Source organism: Bombus terrestris, chromosome 2 (assembly GCF_910591885.1).
Source record: "Bombus terrestris chromosome 2, iyBomTerr1.2, whole genome shotgun sequence".
Taxonomy (NCBI): Eukaryota; Metazoa; Arthropoda; class Insecta; order Hymenoptera; family Apidae; genus Bombus; species Bombus terrestris.
In genome coordinates, this window is record NC_063270.1 from 8,115,224 (window position 1) to 8,137,648 (window position 22,425).

At 39.3% G+C, this 22,425-nt stretch overlaps 3 protein-coding genes across 5 annotated transcripts; 1 reads left to right on the forward strand and 2 right to left on the reverse strand.

Annotated features, from left to right (window-relative positions):
- Positions 1 to 4,421: 4,421 nt before the first annotated feature.
- LOC100643151 (endocuticle structural glycoprotein SgAbd-8) lies at positions 4,422 to 6,853 on the forward strand. Its single transcript, XM_012316860.3, has 2 exons — positions 4,422 to 4,570; positions 6,137 to 6,853. Exons 1-2 carry the CDS (start codon positions 4,556 to 4,558, stop codon positions 6,515 to 6,517), a joined length of 396 nt encoding a protein of 131 aa, XP_012172250.1. The 5' UTR covers positions 4,422 to 4,555; the 3' UTR covers positions 6,518 to 6,853.
- A 3,063-nt stretch (positions 6,854 to 9,916) lies between these two features.
- Positions 9,917 to 11,155, reverse strand: LOC100643476 (endocuticle structural glycoprotein SgAbd-8). Its single transcript, XM_003393610.4, has 2 exons — positions 11,077 to 11,155; positions 9,917 to 10,586 (listed from the first exon to the last, which is right to left on the reverse strand). The coding sequence occupies exon 2, from the start codon at positions 10,558 to 10,560 to the stop codon at positions 10,162 to 10,164; it is 399 nt and encodes a 132-aa protein (XP_003393658.2). The 5' UTR covers positions 10,561 to 10,586; positions 11,077 to 11,155; the 3' UTR covers positions 9,917 to 10,161.
- Positions 11,156 to 14,559: 3,404 nt separating this feature from the next.
- On the reverse strand, positions 14,560 to 21,977 carry LOC100643602 (endocuticle structural glycoprotein SgAbd-1). 3 transcript variants are annotated; one of them, XM_048410241.1, is made up of 5 exons: positions 17,819 to 18,141; positions 17,551 to 17,710; positions 16,977 to 17,110; positions 15,378 to 15,655; positions 14,560 to 14,970 (listed from the first exon to the last, which is right to left on the reverse strand). In XM_048410241.1, the coding sequence occupies exons 2-5, from the start codon at positions 17,602 to 17,604 to the stop codon at positions 14,966 to 14,968; spliced, it is 471 nt and encodes a 156-aa protein (XP_048266198.1). In that variant the 5' UTR covers positions 17,605 to 17,710; positions 17,819 to 18,141; the 3' UTR covers positions 14,560 to 14,965. The 3 variants fall into 3 exon arrangements, with proteins under 3 accessions (XP_048266198.1, XP_012172276.1, XP_012172264.1); XM_012316886.3 differs by lacking the exons at positions 17,551 to 17,710; positions 17,819 to 18,141 and adding an exon at positions 21,844 to 21,977; XM_012316874.3 differs by lacking the exon at positions 17,819 to 18,141 and having other exon boundaries at positions 17,551 to 17,753.
- Between the last annotated feature and the right edge of the window lie 448 nt (positions 21,978 to 22,425).

Consider the following 22,425-nt stretch of genomic DNA (forward strand, 5'->3'; position numbering starts at 1 on the left):
CAGGCAGTCGCCTAAAGTAAGAAAGAGGTTCAAATTGTTCGACCATTTGCTTCAAAACATCAGAAATTTGTTTTTCTTCTTCATCGGAGAGGACTATCATAAAATGTCGTTATCGTTCATAGATCGAATCATTTTACTTTCCTCTATTACAAAATTTAAATATCGATTTCATTCTTACCTTCGCGTATTTATCGTGGAGATGCTTTCTGCCATAGGAACGCAATTTTACTTTGCAAGAAAGGACATCGTAACAAACATCGTAATAGAATAGGGAGCTAACAGATCTGTCTACCGAGCTATAGCACTTTATAATAGTGACAAATAACACTCGTTATTGTTTTTAAACTCAGTTTTGTCATTCGCTTAATCGATCGCTTCAGGCCATAGAACGTTATTAATCGGGTTTGTACCAAAGTGTAAGCAAGATGCCGTGACGCAAGTACGTTTGATTACTCTATACATGTTGGTTATTCCCTCGGAAGACAAGATAATGCTCGAGCTATTGCATCACTAAACTATTATATGTTTAAGTGTATACGTATAACCTTTCGATCTACCGTTGACTCTTAAATTTTAATCTCGCATTTAGTAAATATTTTGCGTAATATTGCTGAACGAGGCAGGATATAAAAAGAACGTTGAAAGAGAACGGCATACTAATGAATAATGGAAAGTGAAAATAAGTGTATGGTAGGAAACGAAAACAATATGTGTAAATATCGTTGCTTCGCTAGGAAGATAACTTGTTTACAAAATCGAACAGATCCTTATTAAAGATTTCCAAGGTAGCGATCGGTTCTCGCAAATTCTCGATGAGTCAGTTATTTCGAAACGAATTTTGACAAGGGACAGAGAAAAAAAAACAAGATAAAAATGAGGGAACGCGAAAGCCTTCGCCGCAGCGAAATAACGAGAGACTACCGAGCATGTTTAATCACCAATTAAAAAAAAAGAATCGCAGCGCTTCGTTAGGGAAACGAAAATTCACGATTCCTTCGCATCGATGGGTTTCGTGTCGTTCAGTCTGTGGCTGTTGCTTGCGTGGGCTGGCATTCAAAGCGGTATAATTTACAAACCGTGAATTCAGCTCCCCGAAGTCCGGGTATTAATCTCGAGGAAGAAGTTATTCCGCAAACGAGTCACGGACGCGGTGTACCGAATACAGAATAGTTTGCCACGATGCTTTTTGCTTGGAAATTATAGTGGTATAATTTTCGATGCTCCCTTTGTTATTTCTCAACGTTTCATAATACGTATCGTGTGAAAGCAGCAATTGATTTTCAATTTCATCGAGGTGTTTTATCGTCATAAAGTGGAAATCTAGCTACTTTTGTAATTTATCTATCCGCTATCCGCTACTTTATCGCGTCTCCCACATCTGTGTTGTACGATATCCGCGAATATAAGATCGAACGATTAAGATTGTAGTATGAATTTACTATATTCATCGTACAGCAAACGTTCCGTGTAAAGTTATTTTTACATCGATACGTTGTTACAAGCAGACCTGCTTGTTAGAAAGTTTATTAACTTCATACGAGAAAAAGCAAGCTACGGAAAGTGAATTTCTAACGAAATAAAAAAGTAGAAGAACGCAGATGTAGAGGCGACTCGGTTCAACCCCTCGAGCGACGCTCCGGTCAATACAACGATATATTCTCGAAAGATGGTACCTAGTCCGCTACTTTCACGAGTGATATTTATGCACGTATCTTTTGTTTGCACCGGTCATATTACGTAACCCAGCTAATTAAAACTTCAAACATATCGCGACAGACTTTCCCCTATATTTACCACGCTACTATCTGGTATCTGGTGAACCGGTGACTGTTTGTTTTGCATCTTAACGTGTCAATCGGCAAATCATGGGCGTACGATGATTTACAGCTTTCGTTGTTTGTTTTGTTTAGAGTGCCGTACCGAAAGACTACGAAGTACGAGGATTATAAGACTTTACAATTGTAAATTACAATAAATCGTAAAGAAAAGTATTTGTTTTATTAAAAAGCAGAAATTTTATTTCTCTAGCATATAAATTCCACTTTACCTCCAATTACATTATCGTACATAGAAATTCTCTCGCTACAACAGAGCAGCCGTAATTTGTAGTATTTTTTGTGTTACTATATCTATTTTGTACTTGAAGTTTTTCCGCAAACAACCACATGTAAACGTTAACGATTAAGTTTTACGAAACTTTCATAGAAACGAAACAAAATTGTTCTCCTAAAGCATATCATGTTAATTATGCGCGATGGACTCTAAAAGTTAGTTTCTCCTGATTTCAAAGGGTAACGAAATAGAAGAACGTACGAAAAAGCATTTCCATCAGTCGAGAAGCCACAAGTTATTTTTTCGCGTAGTTGCTACCTCGTGTAGTTAAAAATGCCTGTATCCGGACAGAAGCATTGCTCGAAGAAGATTGTCCATAGATATCGATGACGCGTCTCAGTGAATCACGCACCATCACAACTGACGTTTCCAGCAGGGTACTTGACATTCCTAAGAAAACGAGAATTTATTACAGCTTCGCGTATTCCTTGTATTTTCCATAAAAGAAGCGGAATAACGTCTTCTGGTATATAATTCATCGTTCTTTGGACGATTTAGCCGAGTGATTTATCAGTTGATTCGATTATAGTCAGGTCTAGCGATCGTAGAAGGAAGATGAAAACTCTTCTTCTACAAGTGGAAATATGATTAATATCATCAAACACGATTATACGCTAGTTTTTAAACCGTATTTACGCTTTAGTACACGTCACTAGAGACAATCGCTCATTTTTCTCTCGAGACCATCTCCGAGGCATCGCAGAAAATTAATCGCAAAGGTAAATATTCGATCGGATTACGACCTTTTGTATTTCATCGCGTAGCTACATATATCGTTGATTAAATGCAGATTTTAAATGCCACGTTCCATTATAACGTGTACGGCAAGTACCACGGTCAGGTTAGATTAACAGAAATTTTTTTTTATGCAAAGCAAATTTGTATGGAAAAGTATTATAATTAATATACAATCGATGAATATCTATCGATGATCAACTCTTGACGTTCCAATCGGGTAACATTGATTAAACAAACGCACGCCCATACTTAATTCAAGGTAATGGTGACGCGTCTGGTATGTTTCAAATAGAATAGAAAGATACACAGAAAGTGTTGCAAAGTACCTTCACTTTGTCCAGAAGGAACGAAAGTGAAATGCATGGAATAATGCCGAAGAAACGAAATACGACGCAAACGCGAGACATAAGAATTATAGAATGTAATTGCGCGTTAAACGCTATTTAAATAAAATAGCGAAATATATGCTATTACGTGTCACGTAATTATCGTCATTGACGTAAAATTCTATCTACGCATTACGTGTTTGATTTAGAAGTTTTACTCCTAAGAAGGAAATCAACAACGATGTAAATAGTTGGTACATCGACCAAATATCTTACATATTATTGCGTATAATCAAGCGAAAATATATAATATTATATAATATTCAGATAAGTAAGATTTATTCGTGATATTCCGACTCCTTCGATGGTATCGGTAACGTAGTCCCGACTTTATAATTAAATCAAAAATACAAATAAGAAAAATTTACACGATCGTCAGTATAAAGTCGGTATTGATTGTATCAATAATCGTTATACGATAAATTTGCATAGTTTCGATTTTCACGATACATCGAAAATATTTGCCTCGTTGAAAAAGATAAACTCCCTCCTTTTTCAATGTTAGTATAAATGGTAAAATAAATTTTTCACAGATTATATACGAGTATGAGATGCGTCAGCCTTACCTTAGAAACTAAACTATATACATCAGTATCTTCGGACAGTTATCGTTGTTACTCGTTAGTTGTACAGCATCAAATTATACAATCGAATCTTAAGCTGCGCGATTTCCGACTCGACTGTGCCAAATCATCCCGATGTAAGACAGGGGCGATATAAATCATTATCCAACGTACTCCTATTAGAGCTGTCATCTTCTGTTACGCGTCTCGGTTACCAACTCGTAATCCTGTCCGAATCGGTTTGACGCGAATCGATAGGTGGCAAGTCAACCCTCGAACTCGTCTGATAAACATCGACTTAAAGGGCCCCGATGGCATGGTGGCGCGTCGTTAAAGAAATTATGACAATTGAGCAAGCATCCTTTAACGGGGACCCGATGACATTTAGCGTAATGTGACATGCTGATCCCCGGCAAGGTAATCTCTCTCCGGGTGATGTACTATGTGTTGCTGTCCCTGTACGTTTCCTCGCATAGATACACACGAACGCGTATCGCGCGCGCGTTAAACGAGGATCCGTGTAACCCCTCTTAAGGTACCTCTATCTCTGTGTCACAATCGTTCCCTCTCTGTTCGTCTTGATCGTGCCTCTTTGTCTGTCGCCGTGTCGTCGTGTCCCATGTGCGTCCTCCTAGGTGCACGGTGGCTATCGTTACTTGGCCAAACGATCGTATTGGTGATGCCTCCAGGGGTATATATACGACGAGCGCTGCGGGGCTTGATAAACACTTGCCCATCAGCGATTACTGCTGCAGCATGTACACGTCACTGGTAAGCGTAATTAAGAGAAAAATCGCCAGCGGAAAGATCTCGGGACGAGGAAACCTAGGGTGAAACTCGCGGAAACGAAAATCCGGACCAATCGGAACGTCGTCAGAGTGAGCTCTCTGATCCACAGAGATTCGTCGAGTGATCCGTCGAGAACACGATTTTTTCGTTTCTGTGCGTGATACATTCCGGGATACTGTGATACGCGTTGCCTGTGCCGTTTGATTCGCTCGATTCGGGGACGTATTGCGATTTCCTACGCAAGTCTAACGAGACGAATGGTCGAGAGGTGAGTAGGGTGGAATATAGAGAGGCCTGCAGTTTTAACAAGGATCGTGTGCGCTTGGTGTACATCCGTCTCGGACTTCAAGATCTCTAAATTATCTCGTTAGATAGTCGATCGAAGTTTTATAACTCACCGCACAAAGTAGATAAACACGTACGTTCTTAGCACGCGATTAATCCTTTAGTATTCCTGTTATAGCTAGTATTCCCTGTTCTACATGTTTCGTTATATGTTCGTTATCAACTCGAAAGCAGTCTCTATTAATCTTTACTTATATATTCTAATTATGTAAACGGTTAGCAATTTCGATGTTTACGCGGAAAGGTATCGATAGCAGAAAATGTTATTAACGCGATAAACGTTGGAACAGTTATGAAACGCCGGCGACTACGTCTGACTTAATAACCGTCATACTACCATTCGAGTAGTGGCTGACTCGAAACGGTATCACTACTGCGGCAAGCTTCCCGCCGTTTTCGACAATACGAGCCACTCGCAGTGCACACGGTCGGATTAAACGACGGATACTCTCGCAATCGATTTCTCGAATCGATACGTGATCCGTTCTACCGTTTAAATCGCGCTTCACAGGCGTGTAATTACGTGAAAATCGATCTTTCGCGACGTAATTTATAGATGTTTAAACGCAATAACGTAAACACTGAGCAAGTTATGTATACATAGGCGCGCGCGTTCACGACAGCATTCCACCCTGGTCCATTTGTCCTCACGTCTTTACGCGAAATTGCGTGTCGCGTTTGTTTTACCGCTAAGCTATAATGACCAACATTGCGTTAAGGACTCGAGCAAACTTTGAAATCGCTTCAATTAAATGCGTGCCTGCCAGTTCGATGCAGGTGCAAAAGCTAGACGCGTCATTTGCGAGCTAGAGAGTGATTCGCGCGGGATGTTCGAACGTTGTTTCGTAATTTTTTTCAAATTGGGACAACGTAAACGTACGCAAGTTGATAGCGCGTTGGATGAATCAGATATCGTACGAATTCGTAGAATATCGTATAAACGCGAAATCATGTGCGAAGCGATATCCGAAAATCGCATTCACCCTACTGATAGATTCGACTTGGAAATAAAAATCGGTTTCCTCGTTCCGAGTAGTGCTCCAACGTGAAAACGTCGGAACGTGCGATTTATCGTGCCGTTCGAAATAGAAGATAAGAGAAGAGTCGAAGAACAATAGGGCGCGATCTGACGACTCGATGTGCGGCGACATCGAGAACGATAAAGACAAAGTCGCGACTTATTTCTGTTTTTCGGATGTTCAGATAGCCGTGATCGCACTAGCAAGCTGCGTGGCAGCTGCCCCAGCGGAGGACGTGATACCAATTGTTAGCCAAAGTCAAGAGGGTCCAAATCCGGACGGCTCGTACAAATGGAGCTACGAGTCCGGGAATGGGATCAAAGCGCAAGAGGAGGGTCATGTGGAGAACGCTGGCCAAGAGAACGAGGCGATGAACGCTCAGGGTAGCTTCAGTTATCCGAGCGACGACGGTCAACAAATCTCGTTGACGTATGTTGCGAACGAGGAAGGTTTTCAACCACAGGGCGCTCACCTACCTACTACACCAGAAATACCGCCGCTCATTCAAAAGGCGCTCGAATGGATAGCGGCGCACCCGAGCAAAGAGGACCAGAATCAGGTATAAAGGATGAGACGTGTACCGTCAGTGATCTCAAAACGAGCTACGTTCAATTTTCTTCTAACGTGAATTACGATGAATCGCCCCGTCGTCACCTCTTGCAGTCCAAGCTCTAACGAAACGCGTATTACTCTGGTTCAATCTGTTGTAAATATTTATTGTATACTTTTACGGACGTATATGTGTATTGTATATCGATATATTATATCGTATTATATATGTATCGTGTATTGTAACACATGCAGACGCGAGTATGTACCACGGGCAGCGAACATGTACACAATCGTTGCCAGGTACGTACATATTACGATGCATACGAAATAAATGTTGCAATTCAAGACACACCCTCGTCTTATCTCTTTGCCTGTCGTATTTACGTATTTTTAATTCCCGTACATTTACGTAGAAGGTATACGAGAATGATACAGTGATATCGAGACTGATTTTTACGTTAACCAAGATTATTACAAAATAGAAACAACTAACGTTACCTACGTTATTGCGTCAAGTTGTACGAAACGTTTCTCTGATTGCCGAGACGTCTCGCTTACCGGACGCAGCTTTGAAAATTTGACGACAATTTGCTTCTCCGCTTGGCAAAACAAACTTGTCGAACTGTCAACGTTAACTTCAATCGTAACTTTGTATCAAAACAGTATTTATTCTTTGGCCCCGAATTTGTCCACTTTGGCCGGAACTGTTAGCTGGATCGAATGTAAACGCAGATTGAATTAAGGCTAGTTTACAGTCGCTTTAGGAAAGGCTAGGACAGAACGGGTCAGCTACGGGTGCAGCCTGCAACTACAGAGTCACGTTGTAAATGCACGCGAAATTCTCTTCTCTGTTGACACTTCCTTGTCATTATTTACGATTCCGCTCCAATTATTCATATCAGCGCCGGCTCGTTTCAACGAAATAATCCCGCGGCACTGCAATCGTAAATACAAAATACAAATTCCAAGCGCAATCTGAAAGAGGAGCGTAGTTTCTTCGAGGAATTTGATTCGTTCTCGTTTGATCCGTGCTCTCTAAGGTACGCGCTGATTTACGATAGAAAGTTTCAGCACGACGCGACGTAGTACAACGTTTTAAGCACGTGCTCGCTGTAGAATTGCCTCGACATCGTTAATCAATCGCGATACCGCGGACATAAAGGACGTCCTCCGGTAATTTATTCGAAGACGACGGTCTTGTGGATAACGCGGTCTCGTTTGCCTTTTGTTGCATTTCCTTGCAAATGAAACAGCAAATTGCCGTAACTTAAGAATTATATTCCACGCAAAGTTCAACCAACATAGCAGTAGTAAAATTGATAAGAATCAAAATTTTTACGAAGAGAACTAATGCACGTTTCTCTATATGCCTGTATCGACATTTGTTTTTCTTAACGCGTTCGAATCGTTTCATTTAAATCAACGGTACGATATTATAAATATAAAATGTTAAGAAATAAAAAGAACAATCAAATAACATTAGCATATTTCGTTCTCTATTTTCTTAAATTTCGTCGAGTTTGATAGACGTGAAATGACCATGGAACGATCTTAATTATTATTAATTGCTGACTTGATATAAACACGTGTTAGTCAATTAGCCACACGTAACGCCAAACTTTCTCAACGAATCGTCTTATATCGGTCTCGTGCGTCAACGTCACTTCGATGACGCGACGAAGGATTATTGATTGTGTCTGAAACTTTCGTTGAACTTTCACGAACGACAGCGTTATACACTTCTATTTTAGTATACCTGAGATATGTTCCACGTTTACAATGGAATTACATAATACTCGGCCGTTCCAACTTCTGTCATCTATGCAAAACCATCGGTGAAACTTTTATCTTAGTATATACGATAGCTTTCCGAGGGCATCATTAGAGTACGTGTCAAGAGTCATAAATCACGTCTTAAACAAAGATGAATTACCGAATATATTTTCATACCTTCCTTCATGATATAGAATAATCAGCTTCATTTACGATATCTTAGAATATCGCAAAGTTCGAGTTAATAAACTTTCTATATTCAAAGCCTATCAAACTATTAAACTTTAGTGTCGGGTATACCAAGAAACTTTTCACCGAATTTACCGTTTGCATCGTTAGGAAATCAAGATTTTCTAATAAATGCAACAGGACATTTTGCCATCTGTAGCATAATGCAGTTTGATAGCATTGGATGATATTTTATTGCTTGTCGATGGACACATAAATTATTTCTATATCTTTCGTTGTTTAAATTGTGACGTGATGTAAATTTAGTATGCGAGACAAAATTTGATAAAGATAACAATCATTCTTCTTCTCTTCATAAATATCTCTTCCGACATGAATTATCTTCTTTTCACCCTTGCCTTCTTTGTATTAAGTTTCAATTTATTGCTACCTATTTAGTCGTCGATTAATTTTAATTACGAATTATGGAAAGTGATAAAGTATTAACAATAGAGAGGCGTTTTCTTGCAACGCTGAAAACATGATAACAATATCAACCTTTTGATCGAAACGAATCAAATGTTCAAATAGTTATGAACGCTAGTGTACCTACTGTATTTGTGTCGCTGTAACCACAGTACGTAAGACGTAAGAAGAAGTGGGCACCACTTATTACACTTCGACCGAATGACATTTTCGTATTACAACGCGCATGAGTCTATATTATTTTCATTGTCGCCATGCTAGCGCAAACAATTTAACGAAATAATCTGTAAATAGGCGTAACGATGGGCGCGTGCTATTTACACGGTTAAACGGTTTTCTGCGTCTAGCAAGGCGCGTGTAATCCAAACGAACGAGGACAACATCGTCGACAGCAGCGATGCAGGTGCTGCAACGAGCAACTTTCCTACTCTGACACTTATGCCATATTTCTCTGTCTCCTTCGCCGCAACGGCAACCTTCGACCTCGACTTCCGTGCTATCGCGTTGCACCTGTCGCGAGCTATTTTGCTTGCAAATAGATCGCCTACGAAATCCGCGTGTTGTTTCGCCGAGATTCCAGTGCCACGACAACTCGCAGAACCGACGTTCGCCTTCTTCTTTTCAGTTTGTCATTTATCGTACACCGAGCCAGCATTATAATTCGGAATATTATTAATTGCAGCGTATGGATTTTACTCCCATATTTTTGTCAGAATATTTCATTTAAATGGAATTAAGTAACGACGATAGATCATCTTGTTTGATTATCTTTTATATTTTTAGTCCATTTTCCACTTAATTTTACACAAACTCGATTTATTTCTTTATTACCGTTCAATACTCGTCGCACGAGCACAAACAACTTTATTGTAATATAACTCGACTGTAATAGTACTATATTACTTACGTTATTTACAATTTTCTTTTAATTAATCGATAGCGAGGTACGAATACATTATGGCGATCAATTAATAACATCGGTTCATCGATCTATAATACGTTTAATCTAAAGTTTTTACATCTTAGTTCTTACGAAATGCTTTTCTTCGTCGCATATTCTTCGAACAACTTACACACGGATAGTTCGGTGAATTCCAGGCAAGAGAATTCAAATTTCCAGAAAGACGTACGTACATAAAGTCAAATTTTTTAAATCATTCGGAGGAAAAAAGCACGCGGTCGATTTCTTCGCGCGATACTGTCCTGTTAAGAACGAAACATAGCGGAAAACTACAATCCGTTTCTCGCGTCTTTAGAGGGATGTGCGGCTATCCAGTCGAGGGCACGCTGGATGAGAACGGGTATTGGTTGCGTGGGTGGTGGTGTTGGCAGATGCGGCCCTTGAAATGTGGCACCGTTTTCGTTTGCTAACCAACCGAGGTTTATTTTCGTACCATCCGGCGCGGTCCACGAGGCCGAGCCGCGAACTTCTTCGGCTTCTGCATCCTTTTGACCACGATTCTTCAGAACACCCTCTTCCTCGACGGCAATGCCATTAGCGGTTTCCCATTTCGAGTAAAAACTTCCATCCGGACTGATATCTTGACTTTGACTGACGATGGCGATCGGTTTGTCCGCGGCTAGCGCCATAACTACCACACTCAGCAGGTAAATTGTCCGGAAGTGCATGATGCAAGTAATGGGTGGAAAAATGTCTGAAAAAAGTCATTACTGTCGTGACGCGTATCCGTGATATCGTAACGTGCAGAACTTTGTTCGTTCGAATTCTATTTATTGGAATTTTTATTAAAATTAATTAGAGAATTAATAAAAAATCTACTACAATTCACTAAAATTAGAAAATAAACTATATATGTATGAACAGCTATATGTTGAACTTCATATGTACTGTATCTCCGACGAGTAGATACGCGTAATCCTATCTGTATTACGTATTATACTTTCGTATCGGTTAATTATCGCGTATCTCGTTAAAACCGTGACAAGTGTCCGATCATAAATCTAAGTAACGAAGCAGTTATCCGTTTAGGCCGGTTAATTCAATTAAGTCGTTTTACGAACGCGATGATTAAGTTAAGCGTTCAAATGTGCCGTAAGTAGTTGCAGCGATACGCCTGTTAATCGGTAATCGATGGAACGTGTGCGCGCTAAGATAACGATCGAAAGTCTATCTATCGATCATACTTGGTTATTGACGGTGTCGACGCGATCGTCCAACCTCGGTTTCTGAATTTCCAGATAGCGCGTGCAAAACCCTACTGGCGAGTGCACATCTATCGCATGCAGCTTTTATAGTTTGAAATACTCTCCGCTATCACCGACATTTTCCGTTCAAATGTCACTCGGTGATACCGGTTCAGCCTTCGTATGACCGGTATCGCGTAATAAAGAAAACCTTCCCGGCTGGATTGTGGCACGAGCAACCTGCAATCAATCCACGCCTAGATCGTCAATTATAATAACCGTTACCGTGGATACACACTTGCTATAAATATACAAATTGCTTGGAACTTGTATTTTCTATCGCATTACTTCTGGAGCTTCCTTCGAGTAGATCGGGCAACACGCATAAGCACCGTGTCAACGAGTTTACGTCTCTTCTCTTTAAAGAGCGTGAGAAGTCACTTTTATGTAGTTTATTTGTTGTTTACGTATTCCTTATTGCTTTTATGAACGACCAGTTTCATATTTTCTTACGCAATATACGAACAAAACAGATTCCTGTTTTCACGTTTCCATGTTTCCTTTTATTTCGCTTGTTTTTATACAATATAAAAGCAAAAATTTATGCGTTGGACTAGCTTGAAAAAATAAAAAACCCTCGCTTTTCGATCGTACGATACATATACGTATGTCAGTTTTAAATGTATACGCGTGATCGTTCCTCTATGAGTATCGAAGTACGAGAAGTAGCAAAAAGTGTTTCAAATGAAAGTTGTTTGACTTCATGGGCCAAACATAACAACATATCTTGATTTCTCTTTATATTCGTCTTTAAAGAGGCTTCAATGTAACATTTTTTAATTCCCTGCAAAAAAGTATCAAGGTACTTCGATTTGGCTCGAAAAATGATCAGTTTAAAAGATATTTTAATTTTCATCTTGCAAAACTTGTGCAAAGGACAAGGAAGGACACCGTAGTATTTTTATGTTTACGTTTTTCTTGTAACATTATAAATAGAAGGTTATCCAAGAGAACGGAGAATATCCGGAGTCTGAATACAAAAATCAATTACTCGCTACATCAAGAAAGAAGAGGACATTTATTTCGAATTTATAAGAACCAACAACAGCTAAGAAATAAAAGTGCTTATCAGGAAGAATATGTTGCGGGGTACTTGCAAGAAAGTTGGGTACAGTGCACGTACAGGGTGTAACAGAAGGGCGCTCGAAAATTGTAGATCAGAAGAACTTAACTATCTTCGATTTTATCGTTGTTAATTTACTTTAATCGCCAATACCGTACAGTGTATACTGTTTTACCCATTCCAAAGGTGCAAAATGGGGAAAAATAGGGCTTTCGTTTTATTCTTATTTCAAGTACTGAAACGCAATTTGTTAGTTTTATTTTCTTTTTTTCTCTTCCTTTGTTTTTTGCTCGTTATAAAAGTATCTAATAAATACAGGTTTGCCCTATAGTAAAATAAAGTACAGTATGCTATATGACACTTTCCTTGTTATTGACGTATTGTTATTGACGTTATCAATCGTGTCGATAATGCTGTTACGTTTTGACAAATACTTGCTGTCAGCTCCTCCAAAAGAGGAGTATTACGTCATAACGATATATATCTGACGTCGTCGACCGTTAATTTTTTAGCGACGGTACGCCTACGTAATGGTTCGGAACGAACCTGAATGTAGGAACATTTTTTATGAAAGAAAGGCATATTCGGTAAAGGTATACTTGTGAGAAGAAAGAATGAGATTTTAGCAACAACGAAAGTTTAAGAAGCGCGCGTGTCTCAGCAAACAGTGATACATACGTGAAAATAATTAATCTCGTGATTTACGGTGATGCTTCGCACACCGTGGACTGGTTTTTTTAAAAAATGATCTGTCAAAGGAAGCACAATTCTAATGAGCGGAAACAGTGGCTTTTGAATATTTCGTACAAGGTATTATACTGTCCGACAGCACTACCCAGGACTTTTCATTACGACAAGTGCAATTAGTCATCTCTTTATTTAAAAATTCGAAGCACTCTAGAGACCGGGTAACTTGTAGAAGAAGAAGAAGATTTAAGAAATACGTGTTTCTTTTTTTCTTTTTTTCCAAGTCTGTGAGGCAACGATGGGTCAATGTCGAATGAGTCACGGCTCAACCATAGTTATTAGAAATTTTGTAATTATTTCACGACCTTTCTCATTCTAACTATCAGTTTGCGTGCTTCGAACGGTTCCAAGCGACCTTTCGAAACTTCTGACAAACCTAAATTACGCGAGGACCTAGGGAGAGAAGAATTCTCGATGAGCTAGAATTAGGAATTCTTCTAAGAGACATTAGCAAAAGTGAGGATGTATTGCTTCGAACGTAACGAGCTAGAAATATTTGAAGGATAAGATGATTAATTCCACGAAGAAGATTTATGATTTATAATTTTAAATCGAATTTGGAGGACAACACGTCTCCCGCACGAATAACTCGTACTTATGCGGTCGTTGCTCTCTCCCAAAGTTAAAGGAAAATTTTACAAGCTCGCTATTTCGGTTCTATCAGGTATACGCTGTTATATAATTTCATTTAGGTTCCCAACAATAACTAATTGATATAAGTATTGACACGCGTTCAAAGTTGTTACTTTAATTAATTAATAGCTTGTACCATTAATGGCATCGACAATGTCTTTCGGTACCTTTCACAAAGTTACCGCTTCGGATCTTCGTTGAAGCTTCCATCATGTTTGCCGCAGAGTTTCGACATGCTCGCTGTCTTGTAATCGATACCCTTCGAACGATAACATTTTCTCCCCGTGATAATTCCCGTGTTTTACTCCTAGGCAAGAAGCAAAATTACGCCTGACTTTCGTAACTCGCGGCTCTAAAATGATGTAAAACGAGCGTGCTACTGTAAAATTTGGGCCGATGATTGGGAACTATTAAATCTTACGTGGCAATTAACTTTAAATATGAGAAGAAAATTAGAAATAATCTTCGTATTTTTTTTCAATTTTCAAGTACATAACGAGAAAAGATATGTAACTATAAAATTTAGAATAATATCACCACGAGATATTTACGTATAATTTATAGTATGTTATCGCTTTCGGAATCAAGTGACAGCAAAATATTATATAAAAATTTAATCGATGTAAGTGTTTCTTCAATTAGATATAACGATAATGTAAAATTACGCATAACTAGGCATTGTTGTCTTCTTTTTCTTTTTATTTCTCATATTTTGGAGCGATTTAATTATTTTACACGTTCTATTTCCGTTTACTATACGGTTTGAAAACACGCAATAAAATTGTATAAAAACTACTTGTGGAAGTTGCCAAGATACAATAATTCAGACCGATTAATTGTTTTCGTGATAATTTGGATTAATTATCATCGCACGATGTGATGATGGGGGCCGTTTATAAACGAGGGCCATAACACACTCGAAGAGAAGGAAAAAGGGAAAGTGTGAATTCCTTGAGACAGACAGACAGACAGACAGAAGATTCTTCGGCAAAACGTTTTTATTTATATACAAAAATCACAAGTTAAGGTATACGTATATTATTATGTACTATCGACGCTCGATACGCGTCTTCGCAGCTGCGATGGCGTCGTCGTTTTTTCGCGTTTTACGTTTGTGAAAGCAGCGTGCGCGCATCGGCACGATCCTGTCGTAAACTGCTGAACAGTGCGCTTTACTTTCATCTATACAGGTAAGATAAAGAATCTCGAAGTATACAGTTATTATATACCGGCTGGCTCGCGCCTTATTTTTTTCTGTTATGTATAATCCTAGATTAATATACCACACTATATTTATTTTTATGGTCGCATCGAAGGCTCAGGGTCGGTTCTGTCCATGGCAAGCTGGCTCGAAATCAGGTCACGTTTGAGGTATAGTTGGGCTGATTAACCTACGGGACGAGAAACCTGTTAGACTCGATCGTTGGAAAACATATATTTTGACTGTTATAGCCGAACGTCACTGCGTATACTATCACCGAGAAATTTCATTTTAGTCCACGTATCGTTACGATTTATTTCACTCGATTATGAAGTTCGGCTATAATATATAATACAAGTATATGCTAGTAAAGTAAAAAATGTAAAAGCATGCCAAAGGATAAGAAATACTTTCTGCTCTAAAATTGACATTCTGTAAGAATAACCAAAGAAATAAATGAATTGCGCAACGTACAAATTCGAAGCGAATGTAAAATGTGAAAATCGATCGTACGGACTCGTTGCGCGCGAAAACGAACAATTTAACCGAAGAACGTAAAAGCGTCGTTAGTCATTAGGGTAGGAAAAGAAGACGTACCTCGGCCAGGTGGTCGTGGTTGACCGCCGTCGTCTTCTTCTGGGTGAGCCGCGTTCCACTCGAGCGCCCTTTGAATCTCTGGTGGTATCGGTGGTGCCGTGGGGATGTGAGATCCTTGCACTTGGAAGCCATTCTCATCAGCCACGTACGTGATACTGACTTGCTGACCATCCGGCGCCGTGTAAGAATCAGAGCCTTGCGAAACAACCGGTGTCTCGTTGTCTACTTGTTTAGGTTGTCCCGATTCTTGGTGACTGATTCCGTTGCTTGTCTCGAAGCTGAACAATAATTTGTAGTTTGATTAACGCTTGACGCTGCTTAATGTTTGCAGCGAAGGCTACGTCCTTTCGGAACAGCAGACTAATGTTTCATCGGTACTACATTTAGCTTCATTAACACGATACAGATGCTGTACTGATGCCGCGTCGAGACGTCGAGCGAAGCTAAATACAACGCTGACGTAACGCTAAAACACTCTTCCAAAGAGACACTTTAAACTTTCATAACTTGGGCGGTATTCATTTACGACATTTTAAAGAATGACTCTTTAATTATTTTATCAAACGCTTGTGTAAATATAATGTTATTTAAATATCCGACTAACGAATAACATATATAAATGTTGAGTAGAAAATCGCTGAAATAAAAAATTTATTCGGCAAAATTTCTTAATCGAATTTTGAACGAACGAATTCGATAAAGAGAAGCTGAGGTTTATTTTTTATCGAACTCGTCGATCTTGAGTATAAAGATGCATGAGAGTAATAGATAATAATTATCATATAAAGAATCCAACGACGTTAAAAAAAAAGAAAGAGGCACAGCATTCTAATTGAAAGATAAACATTCAGCTCGGTAGCCCGTCACTCCTACCTACGGATAGTTACGTATTTATGCAAAACAGAGATTGCAGTTGGCGACAATTGCGAATCGTGTGAATAAACCAGTGCCATTGGACTCAAATACCTGTTATCCTCTGTCTATTGTCTTCAACGTCTGTGATTACTTTGTCCGTTGCACGTTCGCGTTCTAGCAATGATCAAAGGTCTCGTCTTGACTCGTTACATGGCAAAGTGCCCGGCAGACAATTCAACTTTGAACTCGATTTTCTTTACGCTTTCCGCAAGTTGATCGTTCGTAATCCACGCAACTGGTCCGGTATGAAATGATGAGAACGAAATTTTCTCGAAAAAAATAGAAGCTAACTTCGTATTGAATTCTTTAAGTTTTACGAAATGGCACACGACATTTATCTTATACAAAGTATGTTAATGAAATCGAAACTTAAATTTCTAAAAAGAAATCTAGCTAAGAAAATTTCATTTATTATATTTGGATGTTGCGTATTTGTTTGTAGAAAGCAAAAAATATCGTCCCCGTCTCATTTAAATTAAAAACCTACTATACAATTTCTCTTATACAGAAGCTACACCTTTCTATATTTTCTGCGTTGCCCTGACCTACTTTTCTTCTGTAAAACTAGTATCCTACATTAAGAGATAAAACGACGAGGTGAGTTTGCCGTTAGTTGTAAACTTTTTTGTAAGAAATCGGTTGCAACAAATTACTTCTTTCGATGATATTCTTCCATGAACTTACTTATTGACGTAAGTGCCGTCAAAGTTGACTTCGAGCTGCTGAGATGTAATTACCGCATCTTTGTCAGCGCCACCGCTAGGTCGTTGAGGAAGAGCTAATATCGCTGTCGTACAAAGTACGACCGCCACTAACGCCTGAAACAATCATGTTTCTCGTTAATATATTTTTCAATTACAAAGAACTTATATATATATATATATACATATAAAATAATCGGACAAAGAAGGAATATGTAGTTAATCGCTGTATCGATAGAAAAGGAAGCGTCGCATCTACTCAAAATTTTGTAAAAAGAGGCAAGAATAAAGGCTGTTTTGTGAAAAAATAATGATACACTGACCACGCCACGAACGGAATATACAAATATATCGCGCGAAATCTCGCATACCCAACCTGCAATTGTCTTAATTCGAAGAATAATCGTATTACGAGCACTCGCGTTACACGTTACACGGCGTACATTACAGCAAAGCCATCGTAAATAAGCGCGATCGAGTGAGCGTCGTTCTTGAATTGGCGTCGAAATGGGATTCGCACCAATTAAGTTTAATTGGAATACGAGTTTTTAACTTGCATTGTCTCTCGTGACTGGCAAAGTGGGGTAGCGCCTGGGAAATCCGTAGACCATGAGAAATGCCGATCGCTAACACCATTTGTAAAACCTTTCGTTCAAATATTCATAGAATTCGTGAAAGTAGCGCTTGGCGACGATGGCGTGGCACTGTATGGTGCGGCTGCAAAGGGCAAGCGAAGACGATAATGTCTAGAGACTGCACGACGCGGTTACATCAGTTGCAAATGACATTATGAAATACAACGTAATGGCAGGACGAAAGCGGTACCCGTGTAATGTGCCCGTTTTTCTCCGCACGACCGTGGAACGTGTAATTTCATTCAAGAATTCCGTCAACCGTGAATCTGCTGGAGGAAAAATTCGCGAATTAAATGTCAGCCCGATCGGATCGCTTTTCATCGTTCACTCTTGTCTTTTACAAGTATGCACGGCCATCCTCATACGATCTTTGAACACGATGAAACATTTTCACTTCTATTCACCGTTAAACGTACGATCTAACGAACTTTCACAAAATCGTTTCGCGAAATATAGAAATTTTTGTCGACGTCCGTCTGTGACTGTTTAAACTTCCACTGGTGAATGACGCGCGCAAATGACAAGGTGCTAGTCGTCTAGCACGATCAAAGATCGAATTACGGACTCGTGGCTCTTATTCCAGTCCGTAACGCGTTTCTAATTACCAATCCCGAGCAACAGCGCCACATCAATGAAACGCTATCCGAGACGAGATTTCATTCTCGTAACAATGTAATCGATATTTCGATTCTCCTTGACCGTATGACCGAGCTGAAACAAGCGATCGCTTCCTACGTGTCGTGTTCACCGCGTAGACAATGGAACGCGCGGAAGGCCAAGCGAAGCCAGTCACCAAGGGGGAGAGGACAAGGAAGGAAATCGAAGAGGTATGCCGGAGTGTACAAGCGGACGTATCCTGTCTTGATTTTCCTCTCTTTCTCTCGATCGATATCGGCTGTTTTTCGCTCGCGATCCCTTATCACCGCGCGCGATAGAAAGATCTCGATACGAACGAATCGCTACTTGAAATGCTAATTGCACCGGACCCCGTCGTTACGCGGTTCAGTCGCGAAAATGACAAGGCGTGGAAAGTTTCACAAGTGTCGCGCGGAATGAAGGAGGAATTACCAGTGGCGGTAATGATGCGCCGCGTAACCTGCAATCACACGGATTATGAAAGAACCGGAGAGACGTGAAGGCGCTTCTTCTTCTCATTCATAAGGTCAAACGATCACCGAGGGGACCCTGTCTGAGAGGCGCACCGACGCGTTTCGATACGTTCGTTGATTGTCAATTTCGCTCCGCCATCGGTCCGCCATCCGTCGTAGTTGTGCAGTAACGATATTGGTATTGGATTTCGAATCGAAAAACTAATTCAAAACCATTTTTGATCTTCGACGGTGGTACCTTTTTCGTATTTACTTTTATATGCAATCGATGTTTTTGATACGGATGCATATATCTTTCTGTCGAATTTTATTCGTTGTTTTTCATCGAACATTTTCCCTTAGATTTTCTTTCCCTTCTTTTTTTTTTGGAAATTGTGTTTTACACATAAACAATCGAAAACAACAAGAATAACGAGAATCTATTGTTTCTTTCTAATCAATTTTAGCTATTCAAAATTCACAAATAATACTATTCGCATTGTTTTTTCTGCTGTTTCGTTGATACTTTGTTTCATACTTTACTTCCTTGGTAGTCGTTCGTATAGTTACCTATATATTATACATATATAAATGTGTGTGTACGTATATGCGCATATTAAAACTAGTTAAGTCGCCTTCGAAATTAGCTATTATTTTCTTGTCACGACTGCAATAAGCGATCATTTGTAACCTCGATAATGCGGAAGAACAACTTTGTACTATTGAGACTCGCGAGAAATTTTATCGTCAACGTGGAAAACGTACATTAGATACAAAAGATTTTAGTTAGGATAGCGGCGATGGTTTTTTTTTCGCAAGAACTATGAATAATATTTCTTTCATTGTTCGATACCCATTTGTCGAGCGTATTACCTGGCCCAGTTAAATGGCAAAATGGCACGAGAGATGACACAATTGGAATGCACGCGTATGTGTACGCGTACACGAAAGTATTCGGGATGTTCGTTGTTGTCATGTTTTATTCCATCGCAATTGTCCTACCTCGAAGAAAAAGGTGTCGACACGAGTGTAACGTGACGCAATCGTGCTAGTCGTTCGTCGTTCGTAATTGTTATGATAATTCTATTCTTAATTTCACGCCTGTCCTCTGTTCCCTCGTTCGAATTCCGTTAATTTTGATTGTATGCAATCGCAACAGCGATTGCTAATGAAGATCTTCGAACGCCTCCTTTTAAATCCTGCATCGAGAACGAATCGTTGATTTGAGAAAAAAGATACGCACGTAGCGTAAGAGAAGAATAACGAGCTTGTCTTGCCGAGTCTGAATATTTTTTGTATCATTCACAAAGTATTATTTGTACGTGTTTGACTACGAGTTCTATTAATAAAATATATTTTCAGCTCAATTCGATTAACAGGTTCGTTTCAACCATCGTTGCGAGAATATGTTATGTACAATTTCTACAATTTGTTGAGTAAATGAAAAGGAAGGACGATTCTGTTACGAAAAAAAGTTCGAGTGGAATACCTATGCGTAGAATATTCTTGACAAAGTATGTAAAAATATCTTTAGCTCGATGCTAATAAGGCAACAGCGATACGACGAAGACACTGCTATACGTACAAAAGAGAAAAGTGGTATAAGTGACATAACGACAGCATCAAAGTCGCACGAGCAAGTAATCGGCTTTAAAGTTATCCTGATGTAACACCTATCTAATTCGAAAGCTACATACACGGAGCGAAGGAGTACAACTTCTCATCAATAAACCAGATTCGTACATGAATTCAAGTTTCAAAATTCGATAACGACAGATATTTCGAACGTGAAAATATCGTGACTCGATATTTTTTTACAGAAAACCATAGATATTAAGGCTTATCAATGACCGTTTGTTTGTCTCGTTATTTCTATAATAAAATAGCGTCGATTAAAATATTTTAAGTATACGTGCAATTCCATTTGCGCGGCACGAAGATTTTCGCTATCGTTGCAATCACCGAAATGAAGAACAAATCGATACAAAGATTAATAAAATGAGCACGTAAAAAATGTCATCGACGTTGCGTGTACGATCGATATCGGTGTTGTATTACTGTGGTTATTGTACGATATAATACGAAATATTTCAAGAATTATAAAAATTAATCGGATCGGCTCACGCGGAAGAGCTTCCGTTATCAGCAAATTCAATTCTTACCATATAAATATACAATATTAACATTTATAACACGAATATCGAATTTCGCGGGAACTTCGATGTTACAGGTACATATCCCACTAGTACCGTCGCATTTCAAGCTTTCTGTCCCTTTTATTTTTTAGAAACACGTATCGATTGAGAAAACCGTTTCGTTACACGCGCGTTCTGTATTTATCCTTCGTGTTTTGTTTCACAATACGTAGATAATTTTGATAGCAACGCGGTATGGCGAGTCATTATCGCATTAATGGAAGGCGATACAACAAAAAAAGAATTATAAAAAATTATACGATTCGAAATGCGATGTTATATCACTCGGAATAAACGCGAAGGGTTTTCGAATGTTTGTTGCTTCTGTTCTGAAGTAACCGTGTTTATCGCTAGCACAACTATTTCATGACGGAATACTCGTTCATTGATCAATCCTGTTAATTCAACATTGATTATTCGCATGCACATCGCCGACATATTTCAAGAATAAAATAAGAATAATTACATAATTCGATCGAAAGTAAAGTCCAAAATTCTAAATAATCAAGAAAGAAAAAATGATCGTTACACCTACTTGAATATTACTTCAGGCTTGTCAAACTACGAAGGAACGAAAGAAGGATATATAATAGTTATTTCATAGATATAAGTAACAACGAACAGTGACTCGAAATGAAGTTGAAACAACGTTTAAACGATATCTCGATAATCATAGACCTTCCTCTGTGCTTATCGTTAGAGTATTACACCGATCGCGGGAAATATATACGTGACGAGGGACACGCTACCAACGAGAGTAGCCAATTTTTCCCCATAGCCAGCGTAAATCAAAGCTCCGACCCGTGTACCTAATACCGATGGTAATTCACGGCCAAGTTAGTGGCGTTCAAGTCAGAGGACTTATCTCGCCATATGAAAACCGTGTATCGCGGACTACTGTCGGGCGCGTGTATTACGGACTGAGTACCTACCTTGATAGTGAACATAATCTCTCTGTCACACGGACACCGGCGATGAAGCGGTTAGGATGCAGATGGGTTGGTACTTGTGCTTCTTCGTCAGATGCTTCGCCTCTTTATATACACGACCGTAGCAACGTGGTACAGTGAAAGGGGTCATCCCTGCCCTCTTCACAATGCACTTCTTCTGACCAGTGCATCTTCGGAAAAATGTGCTCGGATGAATCGAGGAATTGGAATTTTTTATCTTGACGTGCAATACGTACAACGATGGTCCATGGCCCATCTATTAATTTCAGTACAGCAAAATTATCCGTTATATCACTCGTGACTACGGATGATATCATCTTCATGGCGGATTTATTCTTCGCTCGTCCTCCGGAAGAGCAGCGCGTCCAAGAATTTCGGACGTTTCGAGAAACATACGAGGACCAGAAATCAAGTGACGGGTGTCGCCTTATACATTGGCAAAAGATTTTTTAAAAGCTGCTTTTCGACGGTTTAAAGGAATGATTTACGGATGAAACAGGGTGATTTAAGGATTTAAATATCAGATAAAACAAGGTGATCATTAAAATGTGAAAGTAAATTGAA